The sequence below is a fragment of the Paroedura picta genome, chromosome 8 (genome assembly GCF_049243985.1).
Source record: "Paroedura picta isolate Pp20150507F chromosome 8, Ppicta_v3.0, whole genome shotgun sequence".
Classification (NCBI taxonomy): domain Eukaryota; kingdom Metazoa; phylum Chordata; class Lepidosauria; order Squamata; family Gekkonidae; genus Paroedura; species Paroedura picta.
This window is the reverse complement of record NC_135376.1, coordinates 67,528,563-67,543,625: the sequence shown is the minus strand read 5'-3', so window position 1 is coordinate 67,543,625 and position 15,063 is coordinate 67,528,563. Positions and strand designations below refer to the sequence as shown.

At 43.9% G+C, this 15,063-nt stretch overlaps 1 protein-coding gene across 2 annotated transcripts in view; it reads right to left on the bottom strand.

The window, feature by feature from the left end:
• Positions 1-14,765, bottom strand: part of LOC143843698 (gamma-aminobutyric acid receptor subunit pi-like) — a 47,422-nt gene extending 32,657 nt beyond the window's left edge. For both annotated transcript variants that reach the window (XM_077350195.1, XM_077350197.1), the window contains exons 1-3: positions 14,624-14,765; positions 4,527-4,612; positions 2,283-2,386 (exon numbers count right to left, since the gene is read on the bottom strand). In XM_077350195.1, the coding sequence (XP_077206310.1) occupies positions 2,283-2,386; positions 4,527-4,579 (157 nt within the window). In that variant the 5' untranslated portion in view covers positions 4,580-4,612; positions 14,624-14,765. The remainder of the gene's footprint in view (positions 1-2,282; positions 2,387-4,526; positions 4,613-14,623) is intronic.
• Between the last annotated feature and the right edge of the window lie 298 nt (positions 14,766-15,063).

The window sequence follows — 15,063 nt, the reverse complement described above, 5'->3', positions numbered from 1 at the left end:
AGGTTCTGGTAATTACCTTCAAGGCCATACGCGGTCAGGGCCCAGTGTACCTGAGGGACCGCCTCCCCGCCTATGCCCCCAAAAGAGCTCTGCGCTCTACTGCCTCCAATCAGCTAAGGATCCCTGGCCCTAAAGAAGTCCGCCTGGTCTCGACCAGGGCCAGAGCATTCTCTGTCCTGGCCCCTACCTGGTGGAACGAGCTCCCAGAGGAGATCAGGGCCCTGACGGAGCTTAAACAGTTCCGCAGGGCCTGCAAAAAGGAGCTCCTCCACCAGGCATTTGGCCGAAACCAGACATAATCAATCAGCGACCAAGGGCCCCTGCTCCCCCCCACCTCAGAATCCCATCAATAAGCCCTGGACCTGTTTGTATTACTATATTGTTTACTGTTATACTGTGTTGTTATTTGGTTACAATTATTAGTTATCAGTTATACATGTTCTACAGACTGTTTTATGTATTGTTCTCTGTTATAATGTAAACCGCTCTGAGCCTCCGGGGAGGGCGGTATAGATAGACAGACAGACAGACAGACAGACAGACAGACAGACAGATTATACCCCAACTGAGGTCCCTCTCCAGGCTTCACCCCCAAAACCTCCAGGAATTTCCCAATTCCAAGTTGGCATATTTAGACTATGTCTCTGGCTGAAACCAAATATCTCACAATCTGTTTACCTGATCCAGAGATATTAGCCAAAGACCCAAGACATAGTGGATCTGCTCATCTATTTTATAAATAGTTTTGGTAGAATTAAATCAAAATTAAAGTGAGATTCAGTGTATCCCATTAATTTGAAGCAGCTACAAATGGTGTTATATAGTGTACTCCAATATGAACTTTTCACTCTAATTTATTGAGGAAGGAGGTGGTTCAGAAAGATGTGATTCCCAACATGTAAATGTGACAATTTCTCACACAGCCATGGGGAAAATTCTGTTACAGCAAGAGTTTCTTTCACATTTCCACTACAGCTGCTAACACTGCTGATGAAGCAAGCCTTTTTCTCTTTTTCTCTAGACTAAAAAATGGATTGTTTCTTCAGCAGGTGGTGAAAAAAAGCCAAGAAATCTTTGATAATGCAGCATTTTGCCCTACTTTACATTATATTCCATATACTGCAGACATCACATGGCACAAGCTTAACTTTTATGTTACTCAGGGGAATGTATTAGAAGAATTGGTTTTTATACCCCATCTTTCATTCCTCAAAGGTGTCTCAAAGTAGCTTACAATCACCTTCCCTTCTCTGGTTTGGCCTCACTTGGAGTACTGTGTTCAGTTTTGGTCACCACAGTTGAAGAGGGATGTAGACAAGCTGGAGCATGTCCAGAGGAGGGCAACAAAGATGAGGAGGGGTTTGGAGACCAAGACGTATGAGGAAAGGTTGGGGGAGCATAGTCTGTTTAGCCTGGATAGGAGACGACTGAGAGGGGATCTGATAACCATCTTCAAGTATTTAAAAGGGTGCCATATAGAGGGTGCAGCAGAGTTGTTCTTTCTTGCCCCAGAGAGACAGACCAGAACCAATGGGATGAAATTAATTCAAAAGAAATCCCGTGTAAACATCCGGAAGAAGTTCCTGACAGAGCGGTTTCTCAGTGGAAAAGGCTTCCTCGGTAGGTGGTGGGTTTTCCATCTTTGGAAATTTTAAAACAGAGGCTGGATAGCCATCTGACAGAGAGGCTGATTCTGTGAAGGTTCAAGGGGGTGGCAGGTTACAGTTGGTGAGCAATAGGGATGTGAGTGTCCTGCAAAGTGCAGGGGGTTGGACTAGATGACCCAGGAGATCCCTTCCAACTCTATTATTCTATGATTCCTCTCCCCACAACAGACACCCTGTAAAGTAGGTGGGGATGAGAAAGCTCTGACAGAATTGCTTTGTGAGAACAGCTCTAACAGGACTGTGACTAGCCCAAGGTCACCGAGCTAGCTGCATGTGGAGGGGTGGTGAATCAAACCTGGTCCTACAGATTAGAGGCCGGTGCTCTTAACCACTCCACCAAGCACTTACTAGGCTAGTTTCTGTACTTTGTCTGTGGACCACTATAAGAGCATCTAGATCACATGAGCCAGTCTGCTAGACAGCAAGGACCATACTGTAGAAAGAGAATTAAAGCCTGACAGTCCCATAATAAAGAACATCATATCCTTTCAAAATCGTACAATGGAATCCGAGATAAAGGACCAGTATGGTTCCTATTATGAGCTCATTTCTCATTCTTCAGATGTCGCATGGTATCAAACGGATAATTCCAGTCACATCACATGTTCTACTTACTGTCAAAAAATGGCCGCAGATACTTGTTATATCCTTTCATTATTTTCTGTATGGTAGGAGGAAGAATTTCACCTTTTCCTTCAGCTGGGGGGACTTTCATTAATCTGACAGGGAAGAAGAACAGGAAGGTAGGTTGTGTTTATGGGCAACCTGATAACACAGTCCTATTGCTGTCCCTGAAAACTGCTGCTTTCCTAGTACTGAGGCGATGGCAATATTGCCTCAAAAACTAAATATAACAAAACGGCCCGTATTCTTATCAGGCTGGTGTCCTTCCCAAATTTGCTACCCCTGCCCCAGTTAACTGCACAACATTCAAAAGGAGTTCTGTTTATCGCTCACTGCTTTTGTGAGTTGTGTAACGGTAGACCTTCCTTGTCCGTTATAATGAAGCTGCTTCTTACACACCATGAAATCCACTCGTCAAGGTTCCCGAAGGGAGATAATGCAGAGACGTTGTTTCTTTCTTGAAGGATAATATTTCTTTCTATTAATCTCCCCCAAATCCATCCCCTCCCCTGCACCAAGTTTAACATAGATAAACAAAGAAACAGCAAAGCAAAGGAGAATCCATGAAGTGTAATTACAGAAGCATCACCCTTTGTTTACAAACTGTTGCTAAAGCAACATGAAAATAACAATGTAGAACTCTGCTTAGGGTTGCACTGGCAGTGTCTAAGGCAGTCTTTTAAAATCTTTTGACCATGGAGGAGCCTCTGAAATAATTTGTCAGACTTTGAGGAACCCCAGAAGTGATGTCAGCTGGCCACGCCTCCCCCCCCCCCCCCAGAAGTGCCATGTCACCGAAAGTGCCATCACCACCTGCATTGACAGACAGGCGTGCGGAGGACTGAGTGAGGAGAGGCAGCGGGTGATTTAAGAGGGGAGTGGGCATGTGGGTTCTGCTCCCTCCCAGGCACAGAAACCACAAGAGAACTCACGCTCTGGAGGGGAAGCAATTGAAGCAGCCAGCTTGTCGTTGAGTCCATTAAGACAGGAGGGGAAGGCGGCAGACCTCCTCCGGAGCTCCTCCAGACCCTCAAGGGTCCCTGCTCTAAGGTGCCATAGGACTCTTTATTGTTTGGGCCTCATACAAAGTGGGATTTTCACGATTGTTGTTACCTGCCATGTTTTGCAATGCAATTTGAAAGACACCTACTGTGCCACACCATTGTGTCTTTTAAGTGGGCTGTCAAGATGACAACACCTTTTCAGGTGTACGATCCACATTAAACTCCCATTGTAGAATATAGGATTTCATTTTTTAGGCCTGCAGTTCTTTCCCTTTCCATCACACTCATTTGATTGGGGTTAAAAATTGAACGTCTTTTGTTCAATCGGGTCTGTAATCAGAGGGTAACTTCCATGTCGTCCAGTATGTTCCTGCCTGCTGCAAGTGTTTGCAGAGTTTGAATATGCAAGAAAGGCAAAGCACCAGACTTCTTAAAAGAATTAAAAAGTTTTCTTAAGAAAAGAAACAACTTTTTTTTGGGGGGGGGGAACTAACTAACTCTTCTGTTCTTCTGCATTCAGACTGTTGGGGAGGCAATCAGGGAGGGAGTGTGCTCAAGGATCAGGATGTCCCAGATGAGTCAATCAGGATGCTAGAAGATCTTATCTGGAAAAGGCTAGGAAGTTCCTGTTCCAACTATGCTAAATACACATCTCTTCCAAAGCCCTCTTCCAGGACGCTCTTTATATTCTGCTCAATGACACACACTGCAGATCTTGCATAATCCAGCAGCAAGTACGTCTTTCCCACTTTCTACTTATTAGCAGCCATTAAATGTTTCTATAAACATGACAAGAAGCTCAAAGGCAATTGGAGTCTTGCATATGAAAATGCCCAGACTGTCAGAAACCATCCACCACCCCTGGCAACAGAAGGCACCATATGTGCACGCAAGTGCACACAAGCTTTCTGTGCAGCTTTCAGGGATAAACATGCCCTGTCACAAGCAAGCAGGGGGAAATCACATGCAAATACCCCTGCCCCTAAAAACACAAAGGTGTGGTAACTGACTAGATTCACAGAGGAGCAAATAAGCTATTGTGTTTTGCAGCTGCAAGAAACAACAGTAAGTGGGCATTTCAGTGCACAGCGGGAAAGGGTATGGCATTGACAGGCACACAAAATTGGCTTTGCTATCTTCGTTGTCTAGAAAGTAATCTTTCATCAAACCCCAAAATATTCTGCATGCCTGGATAACTATAAGAAACATTAAGAAGAATACCAGTTCTTACCTGCACGATATCATTACAAAGAGGGCTTTGAAACTCCAGCCCAAGGTGCACATTGCTGAAGACAGCTCCAAAAATCCAATTATTTCCTAAAAGTGAATAAAGAAAGGCCTTATTTATATACCACAAACAAAAAAACTGGCTATATGAATCGGGGAATGGTAGAGGACAGGAAAGCCTGGAGGATCATTGTCCATGGGGTCGCGAGGGGACACGACTTCACAACTAACAACAACAACAAATGAATTTATTTTCATTAAAATTATTAGAAAACACCAGATAGCAATACTGCTCATTCCAAAGCACTTCACTCTAATCCGGTTTGGCAACGTTGTGTTTTATCTCAGGTAGTTATTTGAAAGGGACTCCTTTTGACATTAATGAAGCTTTAAAGGTGCCAAGAAGGATAGAGCCCAATCTGATGTAGTCATAACGGCAGCTGAAACACACAAGCCACGATGCGCACTATACAAGTTGCCAAGATAGTGTAATGATTCCTGATGGGAGATCCAGGTTCAAGTCCACACTTGTCATGAAAGCTTGCTGGGTGATCTTGAACCAGTCAAACACTCTGTTTAACCCACCTCATAGGGATGCTGAGTGGATAGAACGGAGAAGAAATGTTGTAAACCACTTTGGGTTCGCATTTGGAGGGGAAGTGGGATATAAATTAAGTAACATAAATAAAATCAATAGTTCTGTACAGCCCTTTCCCCTGCCAGTTGCTAGATCTGTCTCATTCTGTCTTTGCCAGGGAACTTCTGTCCAGGCCCCTTATGTATGCCCCGGCTTCCTTTCTGCAACGGCAGGTTTTTTTATTTATCATATGGCATATGTAGCATAGCCAGGAGATCAGAGGATTGTTGAGCAGCCAGGCAAGGGACATTCAGAGGTGGTTTGCCATGGCCTGCCTCTGCATCACGATCCCTGGTGTTCTTTGGGGGAACTCCATCCAAATCCTTGGAGGTCTCCCATCCAAATGCTAGGCAGGGTCAGCCCTGTTTCACTTCTGAGATCTGACGGGATCAGTCTTGCTTGGGCAATGCAGTGCCTCAGGCACTTGCTGGAAGTGCAGTGCTTGAGAACATCTCTGATCCTGGCCATTCCTCAAGGCCACCTGTTCTGGCAGTGGATTCAGGTACAGACGCTTGAGTTCAGTTTTAGACACTCAAAAGAGTACTAACCGAAACAGTAATAACAATTAACCCAAATCATATTTACAGAACATTATAATAACTGTTGTCCAAAATATACTGCTGCATACTGGATAAAGAAGTACATAGTAGTGTCTGTCTTCAATCTACCACTATTCTATTTCATTGGGTGGCCTCAAGCTTGTTTTGAAGAAAAGAGTATCCTGTGAGTGTAAATTCAGCTGGGTAGCCATGCTGGTCTCAAGCCGCAGAACTAAGTTGGAGTCCAGTGACACCTTTAAGGCCAATGTTTTATGCAAGGTATGAACCTTCACCTGCATGCACAGGGTTGTCAGCTATGAGTTGGGAAATGCCTGGAGACTTTGGGGGTGGAGCCAGGAGTAGGTGAGGAGAGACCTCAGTGGTGGATAATGCTATGGAGTCCACCCTCCAAAGCAGCCATTTTCTCCAGGGGAACTGATCTCTGTTGCCTGGAGATGTGCTGTAATTCCAGGGAATCCCCAGGTGGGATATCCCTGTGTATAATCATCTATCAGGTTCTGACAATTGACCTGTTTCTAAATAAAGAGGCCAAATGTGTTAGCTCTTTCTTGTGAGGAACGAACACCAACACCTTCATCATTTTGATAGTCCTTTTGTGTACTTTTTCCAAGGGGTCATTTTGATGAGACGCTGGCAAGCCATGGTCAGATCTTCAGGTGTTTTCCTTTACCTTAAAAGCAGTGGTATCAGCAGCCTTTCTGCAAAATTGGCTCCCAGAACAGCTACTAACCCCTGCAGAAAGCTGCTTTTTCCTTTTTCCTTACAAAGATAAATTGCAGTTTGTGCAAGGAGAATTTCTATCTGGGTAAGGTTGCCAACTGATGGCTGGCAAGTAACACAATCGGGGGGGGGGGGCACAGGAACAGGGGAAATGTCACCATGCTGGCAATGAAACTTCCCATAAGAACTTACAAGAAGCTATGCTGGATCAAGCCAAAGGTGCATCCAGTCCAATGCTCTGTGCCACTTCTGGCAAGTACCAGAAGAGTACTTCTGGTGTTACGTCAAGGTGTTGTTCTAGGATTAGGGAAAACTCTACAGTACACCATAGAGTTTTCCCCAAATCCTAGAGAGCTGTCTCAATGTCATGTTATGATATGATGTCACTTCCAGATATGTGTCAGAAGTGACATCATCACAACCTGCCAGCAAGTGGGGGGAGATTTGCCGAGTCCTGGGCAATGGCACAAGGATACAGCTCTAACCCAGTAGCATAATTCTGCTCCCAGCCAGCTCCTCCCCTAACTGCTTTTCCGTAAGAAAAAGATGTGAGATCTGATAACAGATTACACATACCCTATTCATTTAAGCCCTATCTCTATATTCTTTTTGTGATGGGTTAGCTTGAGCTTTATACAGTTTCAAATTCAGCTGCATGAAACATTTCTGTAAAGGCATGATAAAGTCTTTGTGCTGTCTATTTTATTTTCAGTTCCTTATTGAATAACCCCCACCACAAAATTTTTCACATTTGTTCTATACTGAGTTGACCTATTCATTGAGTTATCTTCCACAACTTCATGATCTCTCTTCTAAAAATTCAGGCCCCATTCAACATCTATGTGAAGTGAAGGTTTTTTTTTAATTCAGTGCATTTCTTTATGCTCAACTACATATAATCTCATTTGCCATTTTGTTTCACTCAGTCTGGAGAAATGGACTTCAGAATTCTTCAGAGCCTATTTGGCTTTTCACCACCTATACGCATGGTTTATAGCTGATTCCTGATCCCAGATAATTTATGATAACTTCTATTTGAAATATGCAAGAAATTAGTGAGGAAAAAATCATAGTTAGACTCACATTCAAGAAGTTCCAGCTACAGGTATGTTAAAAAGTTCGTAAGCACTTCCACAAAGAAGCATGCACACAAAGGGAAAAGCTATGGCTGAGCACATTCTCTTCATGTTGACATCCTGAGTTTACCTGGCATATCCAGGTAAAAGATCTTAGGCAACAGGTGCTAGAAAAGACCTTTCTTTATCTGAGGCCCTGAAGAGCCATTCCTAGGTCAGAGCAGATAACTCTGTGATTAATGAACCAATGATGTGACTCAAGTCAAAGGAAATTTTATATGTCGATTCAATTACTATTTAACTTGGCTTCATAGGGTAGCTGTATTGGTCTACAGCAGAAGAGATAGATTCAAATCCCAGAGCAAGTTAGAGACCACCAACATTTTCAGGTTATGAGTTTTTAGAATCAAAGCTCCCTTCAGCAGATACCTGATAATACCTGATAAGTTTTGACTATCAAACGTTCATGCAATGCAAATCTTGTTGGTCTCTAAGGTGCAACTTAAATCTCGCTATCTAGCTTTGATATCTCAATAGTATCTTTTTCCTGTTTGGAAGATGTCTGTTACAAGCAAGAAAGGAAATTAAAGTGGGGGGGGGGGAACTTTGCAAAATTAAGCTGCTTCCGGAGGAACGGAAGACTGTCAACAGGACAACCAATATTGTGATGGGAAAGGGAACCAAATTGCAGCAGACTGGTACAGCTGCCGGGTTCACTTTCTGAATAGCTCTAATTGATGAGAGCGGGCCAGAAGTCCTGTCTGCTCTCCTTTATAAGCGGTAGCTTTAATGCCTTCATTTGGCTGACAAGTTAGCTGCTGGCATGCCAGCAGCCAGTTTCTAATTTCAAGCAGCATTTCCCTATTATAAGGACAGCTCAGGGAGACAGCTGAAGAAGACAGCAACAAGCTCTTTTTAGACTGGGACCCCAAACAGTGTCTGTTCCCGGTAGCAGTTTCCGGGTTGTTTCAAGAGAGCAACAGGGCAACCCCATGCAAAGTTAGCTCAGTCTACATCCATTCATTCTCTCCAGTTCTCTCCAATGGGTACCCAAAGAGCAACAATACTGTGAGTTAGGTGAGATGGAGAGTATGCAGATAAGCCTAAAGTCACCCAGTGGCCTCTGTGGTGGAGTAGAGATTCAAACCTGGGACTCCATAGTCCTAGATGCTATACCAAGCTGACTGAAGCAGCCAAGATTGCATTTGAAGAAATAGAAAATCTTCCTTAGGATGAACAAACATGCAAGCAAGAAGGGGCAGCTTCACATTACTTGCAAAAACATATAACCAAAGTCCACTAAAGGGGGGGAGGGGTCATATGGATTTACTTCTATGACTGTGTACTTGCATGCTTAGGCAAGATAGAGTTATACTTATTTCCTTAGATAATTTCTAAGAAAGAGCCTATAAGCATGTTAGTTCACTGGATTAATTGGATGTTACTGTCAAAACTTTGCCTACTTGGAATGAGTCTGTAGTGCAGCTATAGATATCAGGCTTTAGATAAGAACAGAAACACACATTAAAAAGGTGGACATCATGTTTTTCAAATTTTTAAACACACTATCTCTCAAAGAGGCTTACAATTGCCTTTCCTTCTTCTCCCCACAACAGACACCCTGTGAGATGGATGGGACTGACAGGACTGATATGTGAGAACAGTACTACTAGGACTGGGATTAGCCTATGGTCCCCTAGCTGGCTGCATGTGGAGGAATGGGGACTGAGTCGACATGACTGAGGTCACATGGATTTAGAATTCACTGCTCAGCTTAGACAATGCATTCAGTTGGCAAGCACGGAAATTTGGATTGAGCATCTGAAAAGCAATTAAAGAAGGTAATTTGTGGTACCAAATAACACATTTACTGAAGCAGGATGAAACTTTGCCCCCTCCCAGGCAAAGAAACCATGAGAGAATTCATGCTCGGAAGGGGGTGGAATGGAAGTAGCCAGTTCCCTAAGCTTGTCCATTAAGGCCAGAGGAGAAATGCCGTGGACCCCCTTCCAGAGTTCCCGCAGAAGGTCAATTCTAAATAAGATCCTATTTGTTTATATGTCATGCTTATCCATTTTCTGTAAATAAACCTATTTATTTTCTGTAAATAAACATGAAATGTATCATTATCACTAAAGTAACTTTTCTGACTTGTTCCACACTTCTGAACATCGAAATGGCAGGAACGGTAGGGCTAGTTAATTCCAGATTAAAACTAGGAACTAATTATATACCCCGTGTAGTATTTTACCGAACTGTTCTTGATAACTGCAGGAAGCTGGCTTTGACTTACAACTTCTGTTGCTGGAAGAAACCCTGGTCTGAAAGTGTCTTTCCATGTGCTCCTTCACCCTACCATCTGAGATGGCAGGGGATCCTGGGAATTGTAGTCCATGGACATCTGGAGGGCCGCAGTTTGACTACCCCTATTTTAGACCAACCAATTCTAATTCTGGGTAGAAGCTTCTGTGTGCATGCACTTGAGGGGAAAAACAGCAATCCAGGGCTTACATTCTTAGGATCCTGAGTCAGCAATACACGTATTAAGGGTATTTCCACATTGAGCCTCATAAGCCTCTTACCCCTGAACCCTTCTTGCACTTTTTTTGGGGTAATCTCTTATTATTTAGGGAACAAAAATCACCGTAGAAGCATTCATAATAGGAGTGTGAGCTGTCCAAAAGGCTTTAATTCACACTATGAACTCTCTCGAAGCAAGAGATGCTCGAAGGCCTCGCATGTGAAAACAGCTTGTGTTTATTATCCAAAATCTTACGTTCTAACTCAAGAATTTTAAGAAAGTGTTGCATGCAAGTTTTAATATATATAGTCCGACCCTGACTGCTACTGATGTATGCTAGCAGTCGGAGGAGTTCTCCATTAATGTAGATCATCAGCATATCTCCGAAACAGATGTTTGAGAGCCAGGAGCTGAGGACAGGAGACTGTTGTTTAAAGAACATGACTTGCCAAAGGCCATCTTGATAGAAAAAAATGAGTGCTGAGTTAGTCTGTCTGCAGCAGAAAAGAGCAAGAGTCCCGTAGCACCTTGAAGACTAACAAAGTACTATGGTACAATTCCACTTAAGTATTTCTGAATCAAATATATTAGCCATAGTTTATGTGGTGACATCCTATGAAACACTGATTTGGCGGGATACGGCCTCCTCTCTTGAAAGACAAGAGGTAAGATGAGGGTGTGCAAATGTTTAGGGCAGGCTTCACTCCGGTCCCTCCACTACCAGGCCTCAATACGTGTACCCCTCGTGCTTCATAGAGATCCCTGTGGAAAGTCTGTTTCCTGCCAGGGTTCTGGCTCCAACCTGGATTCCTTGAGGCTAACTCAAAGATGTGCCATCACTTAATCAGGCAATGTGGCCAAAGATTGCAAGCTTCAGGCGTGAATCAACTAGCCTTGTGTTGTCTGCAGCATCTGGTACGATTCTGCTATCGGATGCCAGCTATTCCACTACACAGATGAGTGAGCGTGGAGAAATAATCTGCATGCTCAGTCTGAGTATTCCATTTGAGGCAGTTCTGACAGAACTGAGTGTGTGTCGCTGACCAAGTGGGAGGGGGCTCCTATGGATGGGTGGACAGAGGCACCTCAAGTGACATTTGAACTGATCAGGCATTTTGACCGGGGATGAGAAGCTGATGAAGACAAAAAGAGGTTTTTATACCTCACTTCTCTACCCTAAGGAATCTCAGAGTGGTTTACAATTTATTTATTTATTTATTTATTTATTATTAATAATAATTGAACTTATAGCCTGCCACTCTCCTGAGGCTCGTGGCGGGTCACATTCGATAAAAAAACCCGTAAAACCACTAATACAATAAAATCCCACCTAAAGACCAACCCAACCCAAGCTCAAGCGGCAGCGGAACTACACACCCCAAACCATATCCCAAGGGAAGGGGTAATAACTAATCATTTACTTCCCTTCCTCTCCCCACAACAGGCACCTTGTGAAGCAGGTGGGGTTGAGAGAGCTCTGAGACAACTGTGAGTGGTCCAAAGTCACCCAGCTGGTTTCGTGTGGAGGAGGAGTAGGGAACACCCCAGATTAGAATCCTCAAAATCCTCTCCAGATTAGAATCCTCAAATCTTAAACCGTAGGCCTTTCTGGAACAGGATTCCTTGCTTTATCCAGTGCAGGAGAACCTCATATTGATGATGTGATTGTATCTTCTGTCAGGAAAGTTTAGGGAAGGAAGATTCTGAGTGCCCCATTAAGAAAGTCTGTGTGGTATAAAAGGAAGCCTAAAACCCCCTGCCCTTTTCATGAAGCTATTGGTGTGACCTTGAAATAGCACAGCCAACTTTGGAGCAGGGAAAATGAGATTAACTCTTGCGCTCTTGTGGAGAGCAGAAGGTGGGATGCAAACATGACAATTCATAAATGTGGAGGAACTCTGCTTCTTTTTTCCTGCATGGAACAACTCTGCTACACACGAAGGATGGTAAGGGGTTGGCAAGGGGATGGTAAGGGGTTGTCCTTGGGCACAAGAGATAGCCAATGGCTGAGTAGGAGCATGGACCCATGCCACTGCATCAGAAGTAGAATTCAGAATCCTCGGGATCTTAGCAATCAATTGAAATTCTATAAACCATGTCTGGCAAATTCTCAAAAGGATGTGAAAGCTATTCCCCTGAAATTTGAAAATTTGAAAATTTGAAAGCTATTCCCCTGAAATCCATCCTGAAATTTGAAACCTGGCTATAAAGATCTGTCCCAGAATTTTTCTGACCTAGTGGTCAGATTTGGAGCTCACGTGTGTGTGTGTGTGTGTTTTAGGTTAATTTTTTTTAAAGTACTGTTGATTATTATATATGTTTCATTGATGTTAGCCACCTTGAGCCCATCCTAGGGAGGAGTGGCCAATAAATTTAATAATTAATAAAATAATAATACATATGATTATTTATTGTATGGCATGTATGTTATGTAGGCAGGAGATCCTAAGATTGTCTGGCTGCCGGCCAAGAGGTGTTGAGAAGTGGTTTGCCACTGCCTGCCCCTGGAATTCTGGTCGCCCTCTCAAGAGTTAGCCAGGGCTGACCCTGCTTAGCTTCCAAGCTCTGACATAATTGGGCTTGCCTGGGCTATCCAGGTAAGTGTTAGGGGAGAAAAGAGTCAGGTTGAGTATCCATAGTGGCAGGGGATAAGAACTGAATCAGCTAAGCAACTGTTTGCACCTCCCCATAGCCAACAGAAGCCAGTATGCTAAGATGACTAGAGTGTCAGACTAGGATCTAGTCCCCACTCTACCATGGAAGTTTACCTGGTCACCTCTGACCAGCAACACATGGTCATCTCATCTAATCTACTTCACAGCTTTGTTGCGAGGACCAAATGCAAGAGAGGAGACTGGCGTAAAAGCAGTACAATAATAAACAGACGGAAGCAGAATGAGTGATACAAAACAAAGTTATTATTTGCATACTGTATGCTGACTGAAAAATCTTGAGTTCATGACGGGACAGAATGATGCTACTATTATTGGCAGAGAGAATACTCAAGTGCAGCTCACAGGCTGTTCTTATTAGCTCTTTGGAAACTTGAAGAGCAAAATTATAACCACATACCTTAGAGAGCCAGTTTGGTGTAGTGGTTAGGAGTGCGGACTTCTAATCTGGCATGCCAGGTTCGATTCTGCGCTCCCCCACATGCAACCAGCTGGGTGACCTTGGGCTCACCACGGCACTGATAAAACTGTTCTGACCAAGCAGCCATATCAGGGCTCTCTCAGCCTCACCCACACCACAGGGTGTCTGTTGTGGGGAGAGGAATGGGAAGGTGACTGTAAGCCACTTTGAGCCTCCTTCGGGTAGGGAAAAGCGGCATATAAGAACCAACTCTTCTTCTTCTTGTTAGGGGGCTTATGTACCCAGAAAGACAGAGCAACATGGTTTGGCCCAACTTATTCTATTACATTTTTATCCTACTCCCTCGCCCCCAAGGAACTTAGAACATTATACTGAACGTTATATTGAGCCTTTGGAGAGGGCAGTATATAAATATATAATAAATAAAATGGCCCTGCTAGGAAGTTCAGACAAAAGAGTGATTGTCATTCTAGACTAGTATTCAAACCACTATGACACATTGTCTCTGACTGTGGATGAATCTTAATTAGTACAGTTAACACAATCTGGAGAACAGGGGGAACACAGATTTCAACATACATGATTTTTTATTATGTAAGAGATTATGCAGCTTTAGTCTGATATAAGAAAACTCTTGAAGTAAATGGATGTTCTGCTTCCCTGGCAGACATTAATGGTTCCAGTAAAGCCAGAAAAACTCCCTCTAATAGTAAAAGCGGTATATATGGAGAGATGAAAATGTCACCAGAGCAATACCCCAAACACCCCCCCCTCCTTAAAAGTATGTTATTTCCTTGCAATAAAATGCTAGCTAGCTACATTGGGTCTTTTAAACAGGGTTAATTTTGTTGCAGTGCAGGAGAGATGCAGTGTGGTCGCATGGATGTTAGCATTTCAGCACAAGTCACAGTTAGACCAAAACCAACGGCAAAATTACACTTGCGGCAAATTCAGATTTACTAACTTGTTGAGAATTTACGTTCACAGATCTGCAATATATAAAGAATAACTTTAAGCAGACTCTAAATCTGGAATTCGCTGGCATTCCTTTTCACGGTTTTCAGGCTTAATACTCACTTTTCATTTTGCATACATGTCATATCAATCTCTTCCATACAATTGTTGACACACCATTCATTTCTGGCTGAGTTTTTTTTTTTTTTACTACTTACACAGGTAATTTGGAAGAAAGCGTGCAAAGATGAAGATTCTTACTTGTCCCATTCATAAACAAAACAATTCCCCTCCAAATTCTCACGCTCCAATAAATACGAAACTATCCGTCTTTTGTAGCAATGTCTTCCCCCTCTCCCCTCCCCGCCAAACAAGGAGAGAGAGAAAACGTAAGGCTATCCCGTACTTTTGGTGAAATTAAAAAAAAACACTTCTAACTTTACTGGCGCACCGAACTCCGGCTCCGGAGCTCAGGCGGCTGCAAAGGAGAGGGCAGGAAGGATTTCGGGCAGGTGGGGCGAGGGGCAGCCCCGAACTCACCTCTCCACCGGCGACGCCGTCACATCGTGCGCTCTTTCCACGGCCAGCCGCAATCCCCCGCCACTGCCTGCCTGCTGCTAGCCGGAGCGCGCGCACCGTCGCGCGTGGGAAGGCGCCTTTTGCCAGCGTCTGGCGCGCTCCGGAGAGCCGACGGTCTGCGAGGAGGAGGAGGAGGAGGAGGGGGGGGGGGAGAGAGAGCGTGTCCCGGGCTCACAGGGCACGGCCCAGCTGCTCGCCCGTCACGCCCAGCAGTTTCAGCCTGCCTCCCTCACAGGGTTGTTGTGGAAGGAAGAAATGGGGGACTGTCAACTGCTGCTCTGATCCCCGTTCGTTTTTTGTTTTGTTTTTTGTTTTGTTTTTTAAGGCAGTTTCATAAACAAACATATTTGGGGGTCTAAAGGTGCTACCAGACGCCTTTGCGTGCCTGCTGCAAGTGCCGT